Raw genomic sequence first — 21,140 nt, 5'->3', positions numbered from 1 at the left:
CCCCTTTCTCTAAAATTATATCTGATTCACTTCAATTATTACAATGTTTATGATATCAACAGCTATCCGGTACTCTTTCCCAAGTAAGTTACTATGCTCATTAATTGTTGGAGTAAATACCATCTACAACCTCCCTTTAAACAAACACTAAAAATATTTAAATAACAGTCGATCGCATGATGGCTCTTCAAATTACAATAAAATATGGACATCCATGACAGACGTTAAGTAGCATCCAAACCCCAATATTCTGCATGAACATAACACATAATGCACTTGGAGACTAGTTGGAAAGACACAAGGGGAAAATGTGCTGTGATTGAAAAAAAAATTCGAACATTAGTCTCGATCCATCAAGCCTGACTGACGCATCATTTCATTAGTCCAGATCTTGCCGAATGCCAGGTCCTTCGGATGTATCATTTTATATTTTGTTTTGTTTTCCAATCATATTTGCGCAGATGTTTTCCGAACGAGTGCTTTCCTTAATGTAATTTTCCGACTCTTGTGGATTTGTGTTCGTTATTAATGTCTAAAAAAGCTGTCCGTCATACTGGAAGCTCATTGTCTCATTTGTGATTGTTTGAACTGTTGTCTTTGCCTGGATTGGTTTTGACACAATGAGGATAGCGCGGCCTTTGGGGCATGCAACAATCCATCCAATTACTAGCAAAATAACATTCACAGCTGCTTTATTTGTCTTGTTCTCATTTTTGTAAAAGGCTCATTGCGAAGGTTGTCTTTTCATTACAAGATCTCACATTAAAAACCACTCAACAAGAAATATTTTAATTATCACATGAACAATGAAGTGATGAATTTGAAATAATAAGAAACGGGCATATTACGCGTTGTAGTCACGATGCATCAGGCTTGTGGCAACAACATTGAATTCATCAAAGTTGGCCGTGAACTTTCTCGTTATTGAAGCAAGTTTATTTATAAACAAACTCTTAATGTCATCCAAATATTCATAACATACTTTTTTTTATCACAGAGATGACCTCTTTGACAATTTCTATAATAGTTTTCCGAAATGCGGGTATAATGATAATAACTAATGGGGAGACCAACAACACAAAAATTGTTTTAAGAACTGCGAGTCAACAGTTCGCCGAGGTTTGGGCTCCGGCCTCAACTACAGCGTTTGAATGGAGAATCCAACATCAAACGGAGGTTTGAAAAAGGACGAGGAATTTTCACAACATATCATTTTATTGCTTGTTTGATGAACCAATCGGACACATATTACAGCAATTGGTAATATAAACAAGTTGAACTCACAATACGAAAATATACACATGTCGGCTCTTTGTATGGTGGCACATAGCGACAGTTGCTTCGCCATAAAAAACCTAATAAGACGAATGGTCCATCTAAGAGCCACCTTGGGAGCTGAGCTAATCTTATCGACAAATATTTACTAGATTGATTGATTCTGAACACTAAACAGCAATGTGACTTTGCACAGCAGAAAAAATGGCCGTTACGCCCAATGTACTCGTTTCACTTTCGAAATAACAAACACACAGCACGTGGTTTCTCCATTGCCAAGCGCGGATGGAGCTGCGAGCAGTCAGACATTAATGTTTGCCAGCTTCCTTCTAAACGTGGTATCCCCGATCTGAGTGCCGTCTCCCCCCTCCAGCCTTGAACAAAACACACCTAATGTAGTTGGGCACTTACAATTGAGCTAACTAAACATGCTGATGAGGCACTCGCAAAATAAATAGGCTGAGAAGATTGCTCTTGCCGGCTTAATTTATACTCACACGCCATCACCTAAAAACAATCCACGAGTAGACGGGGTTTGGTTTCAAGATACACTTAACGGCACTGCCGCAAAACCCTTCTCGCATTCTGCACATTTTAGGCAACAACTCAGGGTGTCCTTTAAGTGACGATTGTCAGCTTCTTCTGGGAACTGATTTTTAATGGTTTAAAGCGAATGGAAAGTCAGCCAAAAGTAAGTCAAGGAGCGAACGCCGTTCTCGCTTCTTGCCCCGCCCCTTCCCAGTACCCCTGTTTGATAGTTTCCACGTGCCCGAAACCGTATGGAATCGAAATTGACTGTTCATATAAAATGCAGTGACCTGTCATTTACCGTCCAGGCTTGCATATCCAGGGTGGGAGCATTTCTCCATCTAAACCATCAACAACCCATCCGAATTCCGAAAAGCCGTCTCCCCCAGCTCGAGAAAGAGAGATAAATTATATGTATATTACCACGCTGCTCCGATTGTTCACATCAGTGAGACATCGCCGCTGGTCGACGTTTTTAAGTTAAAAATCAATCTGGGACGAGTCAGAAATGTTAAAACCTGATGATCAGTCGAGGGGCCAAAGTGATCCAATATTTGCGACTGGGCAGCAGGGGGATATGGAGGAGGATTGCGCCAGGGGAGAACACTGACGTCGTGAGCAGGGGGAACCTACAAGTCCCCGGGGTGACACAGGGGTTACCAACGGCAACAAAGTGTCTGTTGAATTGAGCAAGCGCTACGCACGCTCGACCGGTGGCTGGCCACCTTTTCTTTCTTTCGTTTTTGTTGCTGACGTAGATCGGGAAACCATTCCAGATGACATTACTTCTAATGCCGAGCCCGAGGGTGGCAACTTACTGACCGGATTGGACATAAGGGAGATGACTCTCCGATTGATCTCCCCCTGTCCATACCTGTTTTTATTCACGTTACCATGGCGATATCTCTTGGGAATGATAAATATTAAATTGTGGCATAGAAAACGTTTTAAAAGACGCCAGAATAAAAAATAAATAAACAAATTAAAAAATGAAAAATAAAACATGCTTTCGAGACGAGAACAAGAACGGGGCCCAATTTCATTAGAGCTGCTTAAGCGCAACAAGTAGCTAAGCATATTACAAATTAAGCTTACCAGAGAATAAGGTTATTTATCCGAATTCGGCATTTTCCTAAAACTAACAATACTCAACAACAAACAAGCTTTCTACGTAAAATGTGCAAAATATTCCGCCACTAGCACCTTGTAAACCACTACATGGTGCTATAATAGTAAAAGGAGTGGGTCTCATAATCAAACGTAGTCCCACCAACCTTGCAGAAAAATACTGTATGTTTAAAGCGCCTTGAGCGTCACTGAGTGACGGATATGTGCGCTTTATAAAAAACCACTATTATACATTATTAAAACACATTTTTAATAGCCACATTCCAACCACACCCAACGCCTGCAATTTATGTACGTGATCATCTATCTCACAACAACAGCCCCGACCATCTGAAAAGACAACCCTGTATCCTCTTAATTAATTGCAATGAAATGAAATGTCGATTCTACTTGTGAATCATTGTGAAAGTATTAATCTCATTCAAGGTCGCTCCACCCTCATTTAATGAGACATGAACTCATTTGACACCAATCGTCTTATTCACGGGAAGGTTAGCGTGTCTTGCTCCATCCTGCTTCAGTACCAGATGAGTGGTGTGTGTAACCTCCTGTTAATATCATTACAACCTCGACCGTCTTACAACCTCGACCGTAGAGGTCGGTTAGTACAGTTATCAGTGGTCTGGGCCTAATATGTAGAGCTGCTTCACGCACTGGACACCTTTGGTAATTGCCAAGGACCAGCGCTCTCACTTGTTGTATCCCAACATTATATTATGCATACAACAACATCTCTGTGAACATTTGGACTCAATTGGTCATCGGAGTTGCCAGAGATTAAAACAAGAAAAAACACCATAGTTCCAAAAACCAAACACCGTTTCCTCACATTGTGTTTGGGGTCCAAGCTTGGGTTATTACGTGGGTTTATAAAAATGGAAATTTCCCACTTGTCCAAAAATGAGTAATTCTTCGTCATCTTCCCTTCAGAGCCCACGGATAAAAGTGCAACGCATTAGGATTCCTTTATTCCAGACATAGACAATAAACAAATAGAACCATCGACAACTTTAGAAGGAAATCTCGACAAGAGGTTCGCCACCGATCAATACACCATCCGGCTGTGCAACGTCTGCGTGCAAAGATGGACATGTCAACCACAAGGCGATATTAAGGGTCCCCAGTTGGAGTACCAAAATTCATGTATATGCACTCTAGTAAGTGAGTAGGCGAGCTTGCATCACTAACGGCATGATAAAGAGGCTAGACGAGTGAAATCGAACCACCGGTCTTTCCAGAGAACACTATCTGCACACGTATTTACGCCACCTCTGCGCTCCAGCAGTAGGTAACCCTACATTCTCAAATAACACTCACGGATCCCGTGATTAGACGAAACAAGCTCACAGTGTCATCCTTACCATAGCAAAACGTGTACCTAAGTGGATTGGGGACATTCTAGACTTCCAGTTCACACATACGATGTTTATATATAGACATTCTGTTTTCTATTCTAAATAAAACCCAAGAAGCTAAAGTGTGATGAGATGACGGGGTGAGGAGTACAACACAGTGTGTCCAGTGTAGTGCGTTAACTGGTATCGACACTCTGACGTACCCGGAGGGTGTCGGGTATTCGGTATCGTTTAATGGAAACATCCACACAGTACGATGACCATTTGGAGTTCCCAGTATTGAGTGACCTGAGATTAAAAACACTCATATGAGCTGACTTGTTTGCAAACAAAATATTGCTGCGTCAACTTTTTCGAAAAAGACAACGGTCACTCGAGTTTATGATTCGACATCAATAAAAATGGTTTCGAAAATGCGATCAAATTTAAAGCCAGCTAAACGGAACTGACTTTGAAGCATAAGTGACCCACATATGACATAAACAAGCACAAATCTTGTCGAGCCGAAAAGTTTCAGTAGAGGGCGCCCCAGTTAAAAATGTCGCCATGGTGTGCAAGTTCTGTTGATGTGTGAAGTCCGTACGTGATGTATGGTGGTACATGATATTATGCTCGTTAGAAACAAATAATATCACACAAATTATGTAAATTGGTTTTCGCATCGCCGATTCATCTACACAGCAGTTTGTTCTTTATCCCCAAAAGAGAATAAGGCTACTCATCATTCGCTCCCAATTATACTCCTATTAAGCATGTTTTATCCATTATGTCAAACCTTGATTGTCAAGAACACTTATTGATGATTTATAAGATGTTTTCCTCCGCTGCACGCCGAACCACCCGGCGGGAAGAAACAGAGAGCAATGTAGATATGGTTTTTAAACAAGATGTGACTCGAGTCATGAACGGCCGCTGCCTCACGCTACGGTGTCAAGGATTGCGCTAATTTATGAGCTTTGTAAGGCACTGGACACCTAGGTGCATCCCAACATATGCATACAATAACAAACAAGTGAACATTTAGACTCAATTGGTCATCGAAGATGCGTGAGAATAATGAAAGAACAAACCACACTTGTTGCACAAAACAAAGAATTAACTATACAGTCCTCTATTGACTTGGAAACCACTTCATGGTCTAGCTCTATAAGAGACGTTTACATCCTCAGCCTAATCTGAGGTCATCGACACACTACTGCTGAACATTCCTTGATCTCATTCTTCATCAGGTGACATAATTGAAGCCTCGTTTCATGATGGGCACCAACTAAATCATGGAATAATCTCCTCTATCAACTCATACACTTGACTCCTTACAGATCTTCAAAAGCCAGCTTAAGACTAATCCCTCTGAATCTGCTTACAGTCCATTGCATTTGTCATCTCCACATTAAATTGTGTATCTCTCGTCCTAAATGTTTCCCTCACTTTGCTAAGCGTCTGAGAATAGGCAACTAGAATGATGGCGCTCTACAAATGCCTGATGATTGATCGATTGATTGAACTATGTTCTGTTTAGCCAATTACTACTAAGTTACTCATGTTCTGAAATTATCTCACAAAATTAAGTTACTATTGTGCTTTCTACGTGAACACCAGGGACCTTTTTTGATGGAATCGTGTCTCGCGAGTGTATTTATAACAGAAATAAACACGTTTTGATTGAATTTCGTCTTGTCGTGAAATACACGTCTTGGTCTCAACATGAAAGTTTTACGCTGGAAAAAAACATTATCTCATGGCATTGTGATTCCCTTCACTGCTGGCCGAGTCCGCCATTGACATCCCCTCTCTTCTCTAAACTATCACTATTACCAAAGGTCGGCTTGGTAAGTCAATTAGGCCAATCTCTTGCTATTTTGCCCTAATGTACCGCATTCAGCTGCATTGATGCGTGTCTTACTACAGTGTGTATATAGCAGCATCTTGATTTCAGCGCCGTTTGGGCTACGGCTTATGAAGTGCACTGTGTTGTAGAGTCAAACAACTGTAATAGCTACGCACGATGTAGCCACAGAACGGCTTTGGCTTCCAGCGCGGATAATACACCGTATAGTGATTTTTGAAACGAAGCTCTTGTGGCAAGCCTCAAATTTGGACTCAAACCCAGGCTGGTCGACCATTGGTTGACTACTGTGGTCGGCCATTTGGAACAAGCCTCGAGCCCATGGTTTCTTCACTGGTACCAACATTATGTTCCAATCTAACATTTGTAAAGCGCAGATGGGAACCAGTGGCACTTTAGTGAAAAGGCGAAGGGTTGACTAGACTTCTAAATGAGTCGTTCGATTGAGTGTGTAACTGCGCATGTAAGTTCCTAGTCAGTGGTCAATCACGGATCGACAAAATGTTCGCGCTCAATGTTGCTGGTCAGCTTGACCCTGGAACGGGTCAGGCCCCCTGGGACCCGAAATCCAGGTCAATTATGACCCGTTAGTTTTTTTTAGAGCGTGAAGCTTCAATTGGATGAATTATTGAACGGTTGCTTACCTTCCGGAGGAACTGAACACCTTGACTGGATCTGTATTTAGAATAAGAAGAACAGAGAAATTCGAAATTAAGAGAGGGAATACAGTCATGGACAGTGCACAACCATCACATTAGCCTTTTTGAGGTATGGTGGACACTACAGACCTTTATCATGGTGTAGCCATCTTGAATTTCTCCCATTGGTATCAATGTAACCAAACGGAGGCTGGAAGAACAAAATAGTCTGGTTCATATTAACATTGATTATTGTTATTCGAAACGAGGAACATGATCGCGATGGAGGCAGCATGAGGATGGTCTACAGGGTTGCACTGTGTTGTTTGGGTGTATATCTACACATTTACCCAAACCAAATAGTGATGTAGTACTGTGACCACCATGCTTCAAAATGGCTTATTGTTGGGGTTGAGAATAGGGAGACGTTCCCGCAAATCTAAGCACAGTGTTGTTGTACTTAAATATATGTGTCAGGAAGCTTTGAGCAGTTAGCTGGGATGCGTACACCGATAACGTACTTTTATAGTATTAAAATGACTGCCATAAAACGAAAACAAGGTAGGTTAATGGTCGTTTTATCGTAACTGCATGCCGTTATAGGTACACATAAGATAATGGCAGAACAACCTCAAAATTGTACTGATGTTTTGCAAAAACAAAAAGTAGATTATCTTTAAAATATACTGATAGTACATCATCATATATAGTATACCCACAGAGAGATTTGCACGAATTTATGTTGCCATGAGAACCGAAGACCATTCCTTTGATCTCAGCCGAGGGACGTCATAAATTATGCAAGCTCAACAAGTGCAAAATGCAGAAATAGCATTAATACAGTCAAACCCACCGTCCAAAATGGACTCTTGAATACCTGGTTTTAACAATGGAAAAAAAAGTCTGTATTCTTGATGTAAAATGTGAATTTGACGTTCCAAATTCACAGTGATTCGTTTTACATGATTCGCTTTACTTTTGTATTTAATATTGTTAGTGAGTGACATCGAGGCCTATAAAGATTTAATGGTACACAAATAAAGCAAAACCTTAATGTGAGGTACATACGATACAATTCACTGTACACCCAACGCCGAGTTATTCCCTGGTTGCATATAGTTGTTTATAGTTGTTTGCTCTCAGATGCTTGAGATACGCTTCAAGCCTGAGCCAGACCCCAGATTAAATGTCTTTGATGACAAAATTACCTCTTTATCTAAGACTACATTTCTACAGGATATTGTTTCTAACAATGTCTTCTAATATCAGCAGCTCTCTTGTGCTCTTCATCAACAAGTAAGTTTCATGGTCATTCATTTTTGTAGTAATTAACAAATATAAATCCTTAAAGTGAGATTAATGCAAGAAATAAAATCATGCGATTTTAACACGAGGTGTGGGTTGAAGAGCAGCTCCTCCCGACCCATTGTGAATATTTAATTGCACAACGTGACCGCTGAATAATTACGGTTTGTTAATCACAGACGAGCAAAGACAGGGCTTCCACGAAAATAATTGCGATGTTCGCTCACTCAGAAAAAATATGCTAAAACTAACAGACCCTCTCGCCCCCTCGGGTGGCAAGGTGCCGATGAGGCGACTTTTGGGAGGAAATGATAGCCTGGGTGATACTAGCCTGAACATCTGACGTCACACTTCGTTTAACCTTGCGGATAAAGACAGGGGCCCAGTCTCGGATGATATTTGAGAGAAGACCGGCAGCAGTATTATTTTCTACCAACGGCATTTTTTTTCTCTTTTTCCGTCCATTACTAGGTGTGCGATGTGGGCGACTGTGCCGGAGAAAGAAAAGTGCAAGTGAAGAATTTAAGTGCGGTGGATGGAGGGAAATGCTGCGCAGGGTTTTTAGAAAGAGTTAATTCGAGATTGCCCCGTAAGGAAGAAGTCACGCCCCGCAATAAAATATTAGTGAAGAGACTATTTCTATTTATAGCCAGTGATTGGCAATTCAATCATAAAAAGTGTACACTAAAAGCTACCCCAAAACAGTAGCCAAAGCACAAAAAGAACAAAACCAATAATAATGAAGATGATACTGTGAACAATTTAATCGAGTTATGATACTTATGAAGAACGGTGGTGCGTCTCAACGCGGCTGTCGTGCCTTTAGGTTTACATGTGGAAGCTACTTTCTACACACAATGTCCCACATACACAACATAAATATTAACTTCCCCATCTTCCTAAACAACAGTCTCTTGCCTACCCGCAAATGCCCTGGAACGACCTTGGTCATTCGGACACGGTGACACGATTTGCATAATGTAATGAAACAACAACTTCTTCTTAGAAACAATCAGCCACCTCCTGTCCATGTCACTATCATATACATCACGGGTCCAGTACAAAGTGGTCGAAGGTGAGATCGAGGTGGCAACAATTAGACACGCTTGTTTCCGTATCTTTATCAAGAACATCAATTAACACCGCGTGAAATCAAGACGAGTGACGTCACCAGTTGATGAGCGAGTAATGGAAGGCGTCAATAGTGTTTATCTTAATGGCCTTTTTAAATATAAATAAAAATGAAGTATATCGAAGAAGAAGTAGATTAATTTTTAAGTAGCAATGCGTCTTCCTCTTGCATCAGGTGCTGCTTAGGTAAGACGTAGCATTGTTAACATAACAGTTACATAAATTACGTCGATGTACAGTTCGAATCTATTTCAATGCCGCCTAAAACTTAAAACGAAATGACTCGACAACAGTTTATCAATAGCTTCCAAGTACAACTGAAATTTTCATAAGATTTCCCCGTTTTTAATTTAAGTTGTATTTGTGTTCACAGATAAAATGACCAGCAGTGGTAGCTGAAAGGGTCACCCAACAATGGTAAAACTAAAATAATTTCAATTACATTTCTCTCTGCGCCTTGAACATCCAGCAGGGTGGATTTTAGTGCAGTAATTATTATTAAAATAAATTCACCGTTTTACGAATGACCGAGCATGTTGATTAATGATTGCCTGACGTTTAATAAACCCCAGCCCGGCTTTGAACCCCCGCAAATATAGGTGAAAATCATTTCCAATATCGAAACCTTCTGTCAACTGTGAAGTTCTTAGCCAGACGGGGGAAAAAAAAATGCAAAGCCTACGGTTACAGACTGGGGTTAAAAACCTACAACCTCTATCTTAACAGTCGGTCTACTAATACAACTGTGGAAACAGCTGGCAACGTTGAGCTAAATCGGTCGCATCGCTGCAAAGCATTTCTCGAACCGTGGGTTTTCCACCCAGAGTTGAGATGATTTAATTACAAAAATATATTTCAAAATTAATAGATTTGTTCGGTGGAGTGGATACAGCGCTACTGGCACATCGATTATGATATACCCTTGATATTGTATACATAGGGCTACTACAAGCTCTCCACGTGAGTCCATCCATGTAATAATAATTGTACAAAAAAAACAGTGACAAAATGGATCATTATCCGCATTAGGTCTGCCGCGTTCAGTGGCCTTTCCCTACACATCTGTTTTAATTACATTCCCATAGAATAGCACAATATCTTTTCATAAATCCAATCTCCAGAGGTAATCACTTGATGTAAATAGACATCCTTGGAGTGGGAGCTGTAATTGTTTAATGATCATTCTATACAATTTGAGCCACCTTTTTCATTACTGACATGTGGGCGGCCAGGGTGAGCTGTACTATCGTTCAATTTCCAGATCTGATTTTACAAATATGATAACAAATATCTTGTTGGAGAAAAAGGCATCCCGGTTTTGCTCAAGGGGGTAGCGGTGTGTAATTTGACACGGATATTGTTGCGAGCAGCTGCCCCTCTCACTACCGACGATTAGGGGCCCCGAATCAACCTTTTTCCACATTCTCTTGGACACATTTTAACTATATGCGTTTGCAAACTCGTGAACAACCGCATGGTGGGCGGAGTCTCAGGTACCCTCCCTCATTCATTCGTTCGTTCATTCATTCATTCAAACTTACATTTATTTCTATACTTCATGATTTTTGTTGTTGAAAGAACCATTTGATAGCGACGTTCGTCACTTTCCCTTCATTCGAACAGCCATAAAGGATGACTTTAAAGGGTGACTTAAAAGTTAGTGTGAAAACAAATGTAACATAGTTTTCAACACAACCAACGGAAAGAATCAAGACAGCAAACCCTAAATGAAGGGAAGGGAAAATGCAAAATAACGAACTGTCAGACCAAACATTAAAGCGCCAAACATTAAAGCTGCACCACTCCATGATGAGAAAGAATCAAAACATAAAATTAATGAAAGAACAATAAGAAAAACATACTGAGCAGTTGCATTAGACAAGTTGAAGGACAGATCAATGTATCATGCAAGCTCCAAACACTAAGCTGCACCATTCTGTAAATTGAAATATTCCTTTGACAATGACGTTCGTCACTTCCACTTTATGGTCCCATTTAATATTACATCTGCTTGGGTGATAGGACCCCATTCCACCCACAGTCCATAACACTGATAGATTATTATGATTATTAACAACGGGGAAGTCCGCCCATACATTATCACTTAATAGACAACTTTCAACTAAACTGACTGATTTCCCAGTAGTCTTACTTTATATAAATTAATGATCTGGACGAAAAGGCACTTCCCTGCTAAAAGGGTTGTGTTGTGTTTATGGCGTGCTTGATAGATTGCGTCAATAAACTGGTTTAGTTGCGGTGTTATTTTCGAAAACAGGGAGTGGCGTAATGGAGATGTTCGACGCGAAATGAAAATACAACGTACGTTTTCAAAAGGAAGCAAAAGGGTTCCTCAGTTCTCAATCAATGAGAAAACATTATTTGTTCTTATACCCGAACTGACATAATGACAAAACGGCAAATCTATTTATTTTTCTTCAAGTTTTGAACAGCGAATGTCTATAACTTTTATTTCGATATTGGACATAGGGCATTCATACAGGTTTGTACAGCAATGTCCAATCTCCAAATGGAAAGTAGATAGACATTCGCTGTACGAACTGTACGTGAATGTCCAATAACGAAATATCAAAGCAGGCTGTCAACGTAAAAACCTATGTGAATGTCCAATGTGCGACATAACTTTATTGCACATGACTCAAAATGATTCTCAAGACGATACACGCGCAACTTTTAAAGTGACACTCATAACGTGTTCTCTGCACGTCTTTTCTTAATTAAAGAAAAGCCCTTAATTTGTCTCTGAACAAAATATGACGTGAAAGGCAACAGCTTTTAGTTGAGGGGCGGATATAGACAGACAATCAAACTTCTCTCAGATAACTCCAGAGTGAAGTTTTACGTCTCCATCTAGTCAGGAGGCTATTTACGCATTTGTCGTCTCTCTGAATGAATGGAGCGAGTCCCCAGATGTGACTTCGTAACACGACCCATAACGGGATGACTTCCGTATCTAAACACACGGATTTCTACGGAACTGGAAGATGTAATAACCACTGACCTAGTTCTCCCTTTTCGTTTTTTTGTACGAGTACTTGGTGAGGAGGTGAGATTGCGTCTCCAGACGACCCGTCACGTCGAACCATTCAACACGGGAACATACATCTCCTGCTGTTTACTCCCAAAATATATACATATCAAAAGTAATTATATCAAAATACTGACAGCGTCCCAGAGGTTTAGGCCAAAGCACTGGATGGAAATAGGTCGCGGTCTGATAAAGGCAGATGAGTTGAGGTAACGTCAGGTACGGTTTTTGAAGGAAAACGACGTGCGTGTGATGTGTATTCTACATCCGTTTGGGGACCGTGGGTAGTTGAACGCTCCACAAGTAACACTATTTTTAATGTCGTGTATTTGTATATACGGACTGCGGGATTGAGGGGAGGAGTTTCCACGACTATGATGAAGTTGTCAGAGTTAAGCAACCGGGGCAAGAGAAGGATGCCGTTATACACTGAGCTAGTCTCCAATCCGTCCCATCACTCGGGGAGACTGATGGAGACAAACCACCCCCAAGACAACCGTCAATAATCCGCAAATTTTTATGAAATCTTCAAACGCATGTTTGCGAGATAACATTTCACAAAGGCTACACAATCAGTGGGCCCAAGGCTGCTGTCAGCGCAAGGGAAGAAACAAGCTCTCTGCTGTTTATTGTGCCAGTCAGCAGCGCACTGATGAAAATAACTTGGGCCAGACAGGGTCCTCTACTTCCCTGCAAATCGAAAGAAAGAAGTGAAAAGTACGGAAGGGGGGGGGGGTACCATGTTGCCTCTACTTTTCAAAGGGATAACTGCGAGGCGTTAAGGGACTTTGAATCGAGTTGACTGCAGGGGATCTATCATGTCTGTTTTGATTGCGGTGTGGACGACTACAGAAAACGTGGCGCTAATCAATTATGCTCGCTGGGATGATGCCACATTTCCTCAGGTACGGATTTTCGAACTGATTAGAAAAAGTTGGACCAGTCTTCTCTTCTGAGAGAGCTCACTGATGCCCTACAGCCCAATTGGTTTCTACTGGTTTTCTGTGTCGTGGGGTATCAGGAGTCGTATTTGAACTCATTTCTCTGATTATCGCTCGGACATTGGACTTGATCTGCCCGGTATACACGATCGAGACAGCCGCCCGTTCAGATGTGATTGATGAACCCAACACTTTGCCGGTGTTTGTTTTGATAGACGTCTCTGCAAGAATAAACTCTAGATTCAATCTGATATCCTATCAAAGCAAATTAGATACTTATCACTCGGACGCTTTGCAGTTTATGTGTGCAATGTCGCGCAACTGCTAATGTTGCACATAGTGGAGACGATTTCCACTCATTATAACCCACTCCACAGTCCAGGCTTTTTCTGTAATCACTATTGGATCATCTTCGAAAGGTCCAACTGGTTGAACCACCGGTTCATTTCAGAACATCTGGTTCTTTTCAGAACCACGGTTCCCTTATTTCTTTTAAAGGCAGTGGACACTATTGGTAATTACTCAAAATAATTATCAGCATAAAACCTCAATTGGTAACGAGTAATGGGGAGAGGTTGATAGTATAAAACATTGTGAGAAACGGCTCCCTCTGAAGTGACGTAGTTTTCGAGAAAGAAGTAATTTTCCACGAATTTGATTTCGAGACCTCACGTTTAGAAGTTGAGGTCTCGAAATCAACCATCTAAAAGCACACAACTTCGTGTGACAAGGTTATTTTTTCTTTCATTATTATCCCGCAACTTCGACGACCAATCAAACTCACATTTTCACAGGTTTGTTATTTTGGGCATATGTTGAGACACACCAAGTGAGAAGACTGGTCTCTGACAATTACCAATAGTGTCTACTGTCTTTAAATAGATTTCCTTCATGAGAGATCACCCAACATACCAAGGCCAGGGACATTCACTTCGAAGTGAGGGCTTGGGCTATCGACTCAAATCAACTGCCACCAGTGACACGTTGCCATAGTCATGGGGCTGAAACAGTGTTACCCACTTCACACAGTCCGTATAGGATGTAGGCATGGGTATCATCCACTGTAGGAGTCTGGCTGGTGAAGCATATAAGCACTACCAACAAGTTACAGATTACACGATGTCAACATTAATTTTGAGATATGTCCAACTACGTAGTTTGCTGAAGCTAAAGGTGCTTAGCAAAGTTGGGTCTTACAAAAATACATAAAATTAAATGAATAAAACAAGGGCATTTTTCTTCTACATAGAGTTACTTCTTAGACCTGCTTTTCCATTTTCATTTGGAATTTAACTTTCCTGCAATGACTTCAAAATGGTAGAAAACGAACGAACACTCAAATTTCTTCAACCGTTTTATATTGCTCACAACATTTTGCCAGTCACACTATCCTCACGACCGTCCTCCGGACACACGACAGTTAGCTTGCCATTAATAATAAAAATTAAAATAATGGACATTTGTAGTGCGTCATATCATTCAGGAAGACACTGCTGGCGTATAGAAAATAACTTTGCTTAATGACGGTACTTAAAACAACGACTCAACAAATGAGTTTTTAAAACGGGAGGGGGAGGGAGAGGTTGGCCATCAGAAGTTGACAAGGCAAACTATTCTGTGAAAACGCAGTAATTGTACTCCAATTGGTTGTAAAGGGCAAAAGCACTTGTTTCCTATTTTAGACAAATTAGCTCCCTTGGGGAAAACTCCCTTCATCCGCTCTGCCGGTCAAGCAAGATCACATAACATCGGAGATCCGGAACTTGGCAATTAGCGATTAATTGCTTTTTAGCTCCTGCTAATATCATCATTATTCTCCTGAAGACGGTCACATCATACCACGGGAGTTGTCAACCACCGGTTCTTTTAACTTCACCTAGTTATTGTAATGATCTTTTAATATATCGAAAGGTCTCTCCACGAGTCGGTCAGAGATGTAAGATGAGTCGGTCAGAAATTTATGATTGGAATAAATGAATCAATCAGACATCTAACACGGATTTGACAGCTGTTTTTAGCCCGGGTCATACTTCCTGCCAATGCAAAGCGAGTTTTGACGTCACAACCCTATTCTCATAGCGAAAGTTTCGCAGGAGATGACCACAAGTAAACTGAAGCGAATTATTCGTCGCGAATTTATGACGTCAAAAAAGTCGTCTCGCATTCGCAGGAAGTAAGAACCGGGCTTAACATAGTTGGATGATCGTGCGGTCGTTTTTTTATATATTTTTTTAGCGAGTTCCGTGGCCGACGCTTGATATCGGGACAGGGTAGCCCAAGGGCATTCTAAGGATGTCCAAATGCTTCATAATCCATCCATCCAGGCCGGAGGAAATGTTATTTTAAGGTCCTTGGTGGTCGATTCTCGTCAAAATTGTTTTTATTTCTTTCGACTGGCCGAAGGGGGTAATGCTCAAAGCGCGAACCCGTCGCAGACGTGCTTCTAATATTGTGGTTTCAGTTTATTTAGTTTCGTTCTATGGTGGACATTATTTATAAGGATTCTGGTTGAAGAATCGATTTTCTTATAAAATTATTATTAACGCATGAAAGATTTGCAAATGAAAAAGTATTGAGTCGAACCTTTGGCAGAGCATGGAGATGAGTATAGTCGTTAAAAACAGAAGACAGCATTGAATTATACAGCATTCCAGTCAAGCATGACGAAAGAGAACTCTCGTCACGCTTATTTGATTATGAGCTAACTGGACATAAAAAAGACATTCAACGATTCTTAAGATATCTTTTAAAGGAACACGTTGCCTTGGATCGGTCGAGTTGGTCTTTGAAAAGCGTTTGTTATAATATGCATATGGGTAGAAAGATGCTGTAAAAGTAGAATACAATGATCCACACAAACATGCCTCGAAATTGCACGGTTTTCCTTTTACCTCGTCGACTAACACGGTCGGCTATTTAGGGGAGTCAAATTTTTGACTCCCATAAATGGCCGACCGTGTTTGTTCGCACAGTAAAAGGAAAACCACGCAATTTCGAGGCAAACTTGTGTGGATCATTGTATTCTACTTTTAAATTATCTTTCTAACCATATGCATTTTATAAGAAACGGTTACAAACGCTTTTTTATAGACCAACTCGTCCGATCCAAGGCAACGTGTTCCTTTAATGATAGTCTGAACAACCCAGTTAGAGTATCTTCCAAGTTTTGCTTTAAGACGAATTATTTGTATCCTATAGCACGAGCTTTTAAAAAAGAGAAAAATGATGTAACAGTTTTCTCCCCAAAACATTAAAGTCAGGTAGATATTAAAGTTTCCAAGCAAAAACCCAAACCACAGAACAAACCTTGGGGTGTCCCTTAAATTTCTCCAAGGGGTAACAGAGTCAGGAAATTAACGTCAAGTCCCACTGTATATAATATGCTCCCTTTTCTTATCATATAAACCAGGTTAACACATCCCATGTGACTAAAGTGTTCCAAACCGTTCAGTTCATATGAATGCGGAAATGATGAAGCCGGCAACTCAAGTCCCTTGTCGTTAATAACAGTCTTGCTCATTTCGTTCAACCTAAGTTTACACTGAAAATGTTAAAGGTACTCTCTCAATGTGAAAGAGTGAAAAACACTCGTTCTGTCCGCCATACCACTCTTGCAAAGAGCCATTATGGCGGAGAACTCTTTATGGAGTAAAAGACGGTTAGTTTCAAATCGATTTAGAGTAAATTTGGTTCCAATTTCACTCAACCAAAAGGTGTGACACAGATTGACTTTCACTCTCAAAAGAGCGAAACTGACACCACTCGGACAAGAGGGTGAAATGTTCACTCTTTTACTTTCAGAGAGTAGGGTCATAGATTGGTTGCTGTCAATGTATTGCTGATAAATAGGCTACGTTATTTAAAGAAAGATACAATAAAGTGCAAGTTTAAGCTGTAATACAGCGTCTACTTGGTGAGAAAACGGTAACAAGTTGAACAGAGATTCTCGCACGAACGGCAGATCCATCTACGTCCAGCGAGGTGTCAGCGAGGTGTGGGCATTAACCACATCTCAGACCGCAGGATTCGCGAACCGAATCCAAACCCCGGAAATCTTAGAAACAATTCAAGTATGAATCGTTTCTCAGACTCAAATAATAATCTGCATTTGAAATGCGCAAAATCAATCTTAACAGATGTTCAGGGCACAGCAGAGACAGTGTAAACAAAACAATACCAGTACACATCAAGTGAACATTAATAGTCATATACGATATTAATAATACAAATGTTTGAATTTCGGGTGAACAATTATTCGATCCGTTACTTTGAAGGGTATTCTTTCTCATAATAATAACAATAATTTATCTTTATTAGTGACAGCTGCTGTTTTTTTCCTCACCGATTAAACATTTACGGTCATCAATATTGGAGCAGTCCCCTATTTAAAAAAAAAAACTTGTTAATGCAAGTTCGCCCCTATATGCGAAGTATAGTGGTTGACCGCGTGTAGAGCTGCGCCACAAAAAATACTTTTTACAAATGCAAAATATTTATGTATACTTTTTCTCAAGGCTCCTTATGAAATAGCCGAATAATTTATTATAACTTATACGATTTAAATCTAATTTTATAATGATGTGATATGCATTTGTCTACGCTGAATATCGAAAAACTGATTTGTACAGGTATGCCCAAGTGAATTAAGTTATGTGTTGCATTATATCGGGGGAAGAAAATAGTGTTTTTATATAACAATGATTGATCCTTAAGATTGCAGCCAAAGTGCGCACAAAACTCACAGAATTAATTACTCTAGTTTACTCTTCGCAAGAAAAGGTCAAATTATTTCTAACTGGCCATAGTTTCTGTTCTGCTAATAGTGTATTTTTGTCGGACCGGTGGCCATGCAAATTTTTCAGTTTGTCGGTATCCGGTTCCGAAGGCAACTCGCTCGATGCACGGTCAGAAAAAAGGCCCATTTTGCACGATTTTACTCTTGGCATTATTGCTATATGGATTACAACATTATGTGCTGCAGGATTCAGTCTGGTACGTTTGGTGGTTATCAACTGGAACTAGGACACTTCATCTTGAAAATAAGTGATTGCATTGTAACAGCGCGGGTCTCGGTTAAAGGCAGGGTATCCTCACTTAATGTGTTCCAACAAAGGCCTATGCACCACATAACAAAAAAATGTGAAACCTGTTGCTTAATTGGTCATTGAAGTTGCAAGAAAAAAAAGAAAAAATCAGCCCACCGTTTTTGCATAGAATTGTGTACTTCAGATGCATGAGAAAATTCGAACTCAATTGGTCATCGGTTAGGCTACTTCCAACCACGGTGTGACCGCGGACTACAATATGGGCCATCTATTGTACTATGGTCGGTTCCGCACGTAACAATGATTGGTTAACACATGTAGTGTCAAATTATTAATTTATTGGGGAATTGATGAAAACTATCATTAACCCACACTGCTGATTAACACCAGGTTGCCCTTGAGAAAACACTCAACCACAATTGCTTTGTCCTTCGCCTGACACATGGTCGTATAGCTCCCACGTGTCCTGCACTGCTTGTTCAAAAACCTTAGTACAGTGACCGTTAAGACAAGGGCTTTGCCCAAGTGTTTAAAGTACTGTGCGGCTTGCTTCAAATGTTCTGTAATATCGTGTAAACCCTTATAAATCAAAACAGCTTTGTGTAGCTGTCAGATTTTCAAGATCCCGTAGGGACTGATTGAGGGGTACGTTTATTACTAATTGCGATCTTAGTAAAGCTTATGGTTGGGAATACATAATTGAGCTTCGTAATGATACCTTATACGAACCAGCCGTCGATTTCACAAAGAGTTAGGACTCATCTTGTCTCGAGTTAGGACGAGTAACTCGTCCTAACTTAGGATTAATCTTAAGGTCTGCATGCTACAGTGAAGGGTTGGGACTCGTCCTAAGCCCTAAGATTAGTCTTAAGTTAGGAAGAGTTTTGTGAAATCGACGGCAGAGTACATAAATGGGAGCTAATGTAACATCATTAGCGTCTGACTGGTAAAGAAGTTCCCACTTGCCTTGGTTGAACGTCACATGTCATGGTTACCAAGCACAACCACTTACACTCTTTACATAACACGGTAGCTGCAGTGGAATTTCGTCAACATGTCTACATATGATAGACCATAGCGGTATTATGACAATTATTTTAGTTTCACGAACAAATAAAGACTTATATGTTGTTTCCTATGCACTCTCAAAAACTCTTGTGTTCATAAATATAAGTAATTATAAACTTGCGGGTACAATCATGTAATAATTCTCCTGTGAGGGAGTGTTGGCTCTGAAAAGAGCCGGTTTGTTCTCGACGTTTCGAACAGTGCACTCTGCTCATCTTCATTTTTGTCCCCCTGAAGATGAGCAGATCATACTGTTTCAAACGTCAAGACCAAACCGGTTCTTTTCAGAGCCAACACTCCCTCAAAAGATAAATAATCCATGGTTATACCTGCAAGTTAAATATTATTTGTAGCTTATTCTTATCCTTCACACATGCAATACTTCAAACATCCCTTGTGTTCATGGTTATGTTTTGAGTACGGTGAAATGATATCGGTTGCATAGACTGTCTCGCCTAGGAAACGTTTATGAAGAGTCCTCAGTACCCCAAAACCCCTACTCCGGTAATTATAGACTCAATCAGTTACACTGGCCAATTCATGCATAACTCACGTTGTGACCTTTCAATCACCCTGTTCGTTTGCTTTTCGATTTTTCATAATGCAACTGTAAATAATACGAGCTCAAACAAAATGAAAGTGTTATGAGGACTAACATAATATACGCTGTAGAAAAAGGGGGAGCTTTCATAACATGGGAGAGTAGCTTATATCAATGATGTATATATATCTCAACAAAGTCACCAACTTTGTTATCCAAACACCACCATAAACAAATTGGGGGGGGGGGGGGGTTGCAAAATCCTAATAAAAGGTCTCAGGCCTGAAGTCATTTAATACGCGAGTAACCTCTGTCTCAAAACCTACATTACTCCAAAGGAAGCCGTTTCTCACAATGTTTTATACTACCAACAGCTGCCAATCGCTCGTTTCCAAGTAAGTTTTTATGCTAACAATTATTTTGAGTAATTACCAACAGTGCCCAGTGCCTTTAATGTCAGTGGTCATTACTGTATTAGTATACAACGTTTAAGAAAGGGAGATGGAGGAAAAAAAAGCAATCGTAGTCGCACTGTGGACATAACTAATGGCAAATTGCGTTTTGTACGCTAGTCACGACTGTCAGTGAAGGGGAAAACCCGTTCAGAGTACACTGCGTTTTATTAAAAGAGGAAAGATTTGATTATAATGTAGACTCGATATTCTGACTGGGCCGTGAGTTAGGTTTTTAATACTCTGCATGCTGGGCACCAACCATCTGGAGATGTAATAGAGACTGCACTGGCTAAGGGTACAGCTGTATTCATATAGCTTCTTTGTGTTACATTAAACAATGATATTCACCCTGAGCAGGGAAAACTACCGGGAAGGAATCTACTATTACGAAAAACGCGATAAGAAAAAGATACTTTTCGGGTTCGATTCATTACAAACCTAACACTTATCTTGTGCTTCAAGAGGAAAGAAATGACGTATGGATCACGAGAAGGCACTATTTTATTGCAGTTTTGTCCAGTGTGTCGTCAGCACTCGCATCGAACGCTGATGTTTCTTAGAACTCGTTGCTGTCGGCCTTAGCAAGTTCAAGTGCTTCTTATTGATTCAGAAACTAACAGTTTAACATTTACTGTCGACAGACCCAAACCTTCGACCCGACTGGGGTAAAAGAAAGGCCGTGAACACTCTTATACCACCCCAAGTTGAGCCGTAGATCAATATCTAACATGATATAAAACGATTGAAACTGTAATATTATTTTATGACATAATTGTTAGATCGATCTGTAATATATCGTCCGGCTCAATGTTTTATACAGGTTCACTGGCAATTA

At 40.4% G+C, this 21,140-nt stretch overlaps 1 protein-coding gene across 1 annotated transcript in view; it reads right to left on the bottom strand.

Annotated features, from left to right (window-relative positions):
• LOC139940705 (uncharacterized) overlaps nucleotides 1–21,140 on the bottom strand; it is a 229,869-nt gene that overhangs the window by 50,368 nt on the left and 158,361 nt on the right. Inside the window, exon 6 of the mRNA XM_071937072.1 lies at nucleotides 6,777–6,807. Within this exon, the coding sequence (XP_071793173.1) occupies nucleotides 6,777–6,807 (31 nt within the window). The remainder of the gene's footprint in view (nucleotides 1–6,776; nucleotides 6,808–21,140) is intronic.

The sequence above is a fragment of the Asterias amurensis genome, chromosome 8, assembly GCF_032118995.1.
Source record: "Asterias amurensis chromosome 8, ASM3211899v1".
NCBI lineage: Eukaryota > Metazoa > Echinodermata > Asteroidea > Forcipulatida > Asteriidae > Asterias > Asterias amurensis.
The sequence above is the reverse complement of the archived record's forward strand: the minus strand, read 5'-3'. Positions and strand labels throughout refer to the sequence as shown.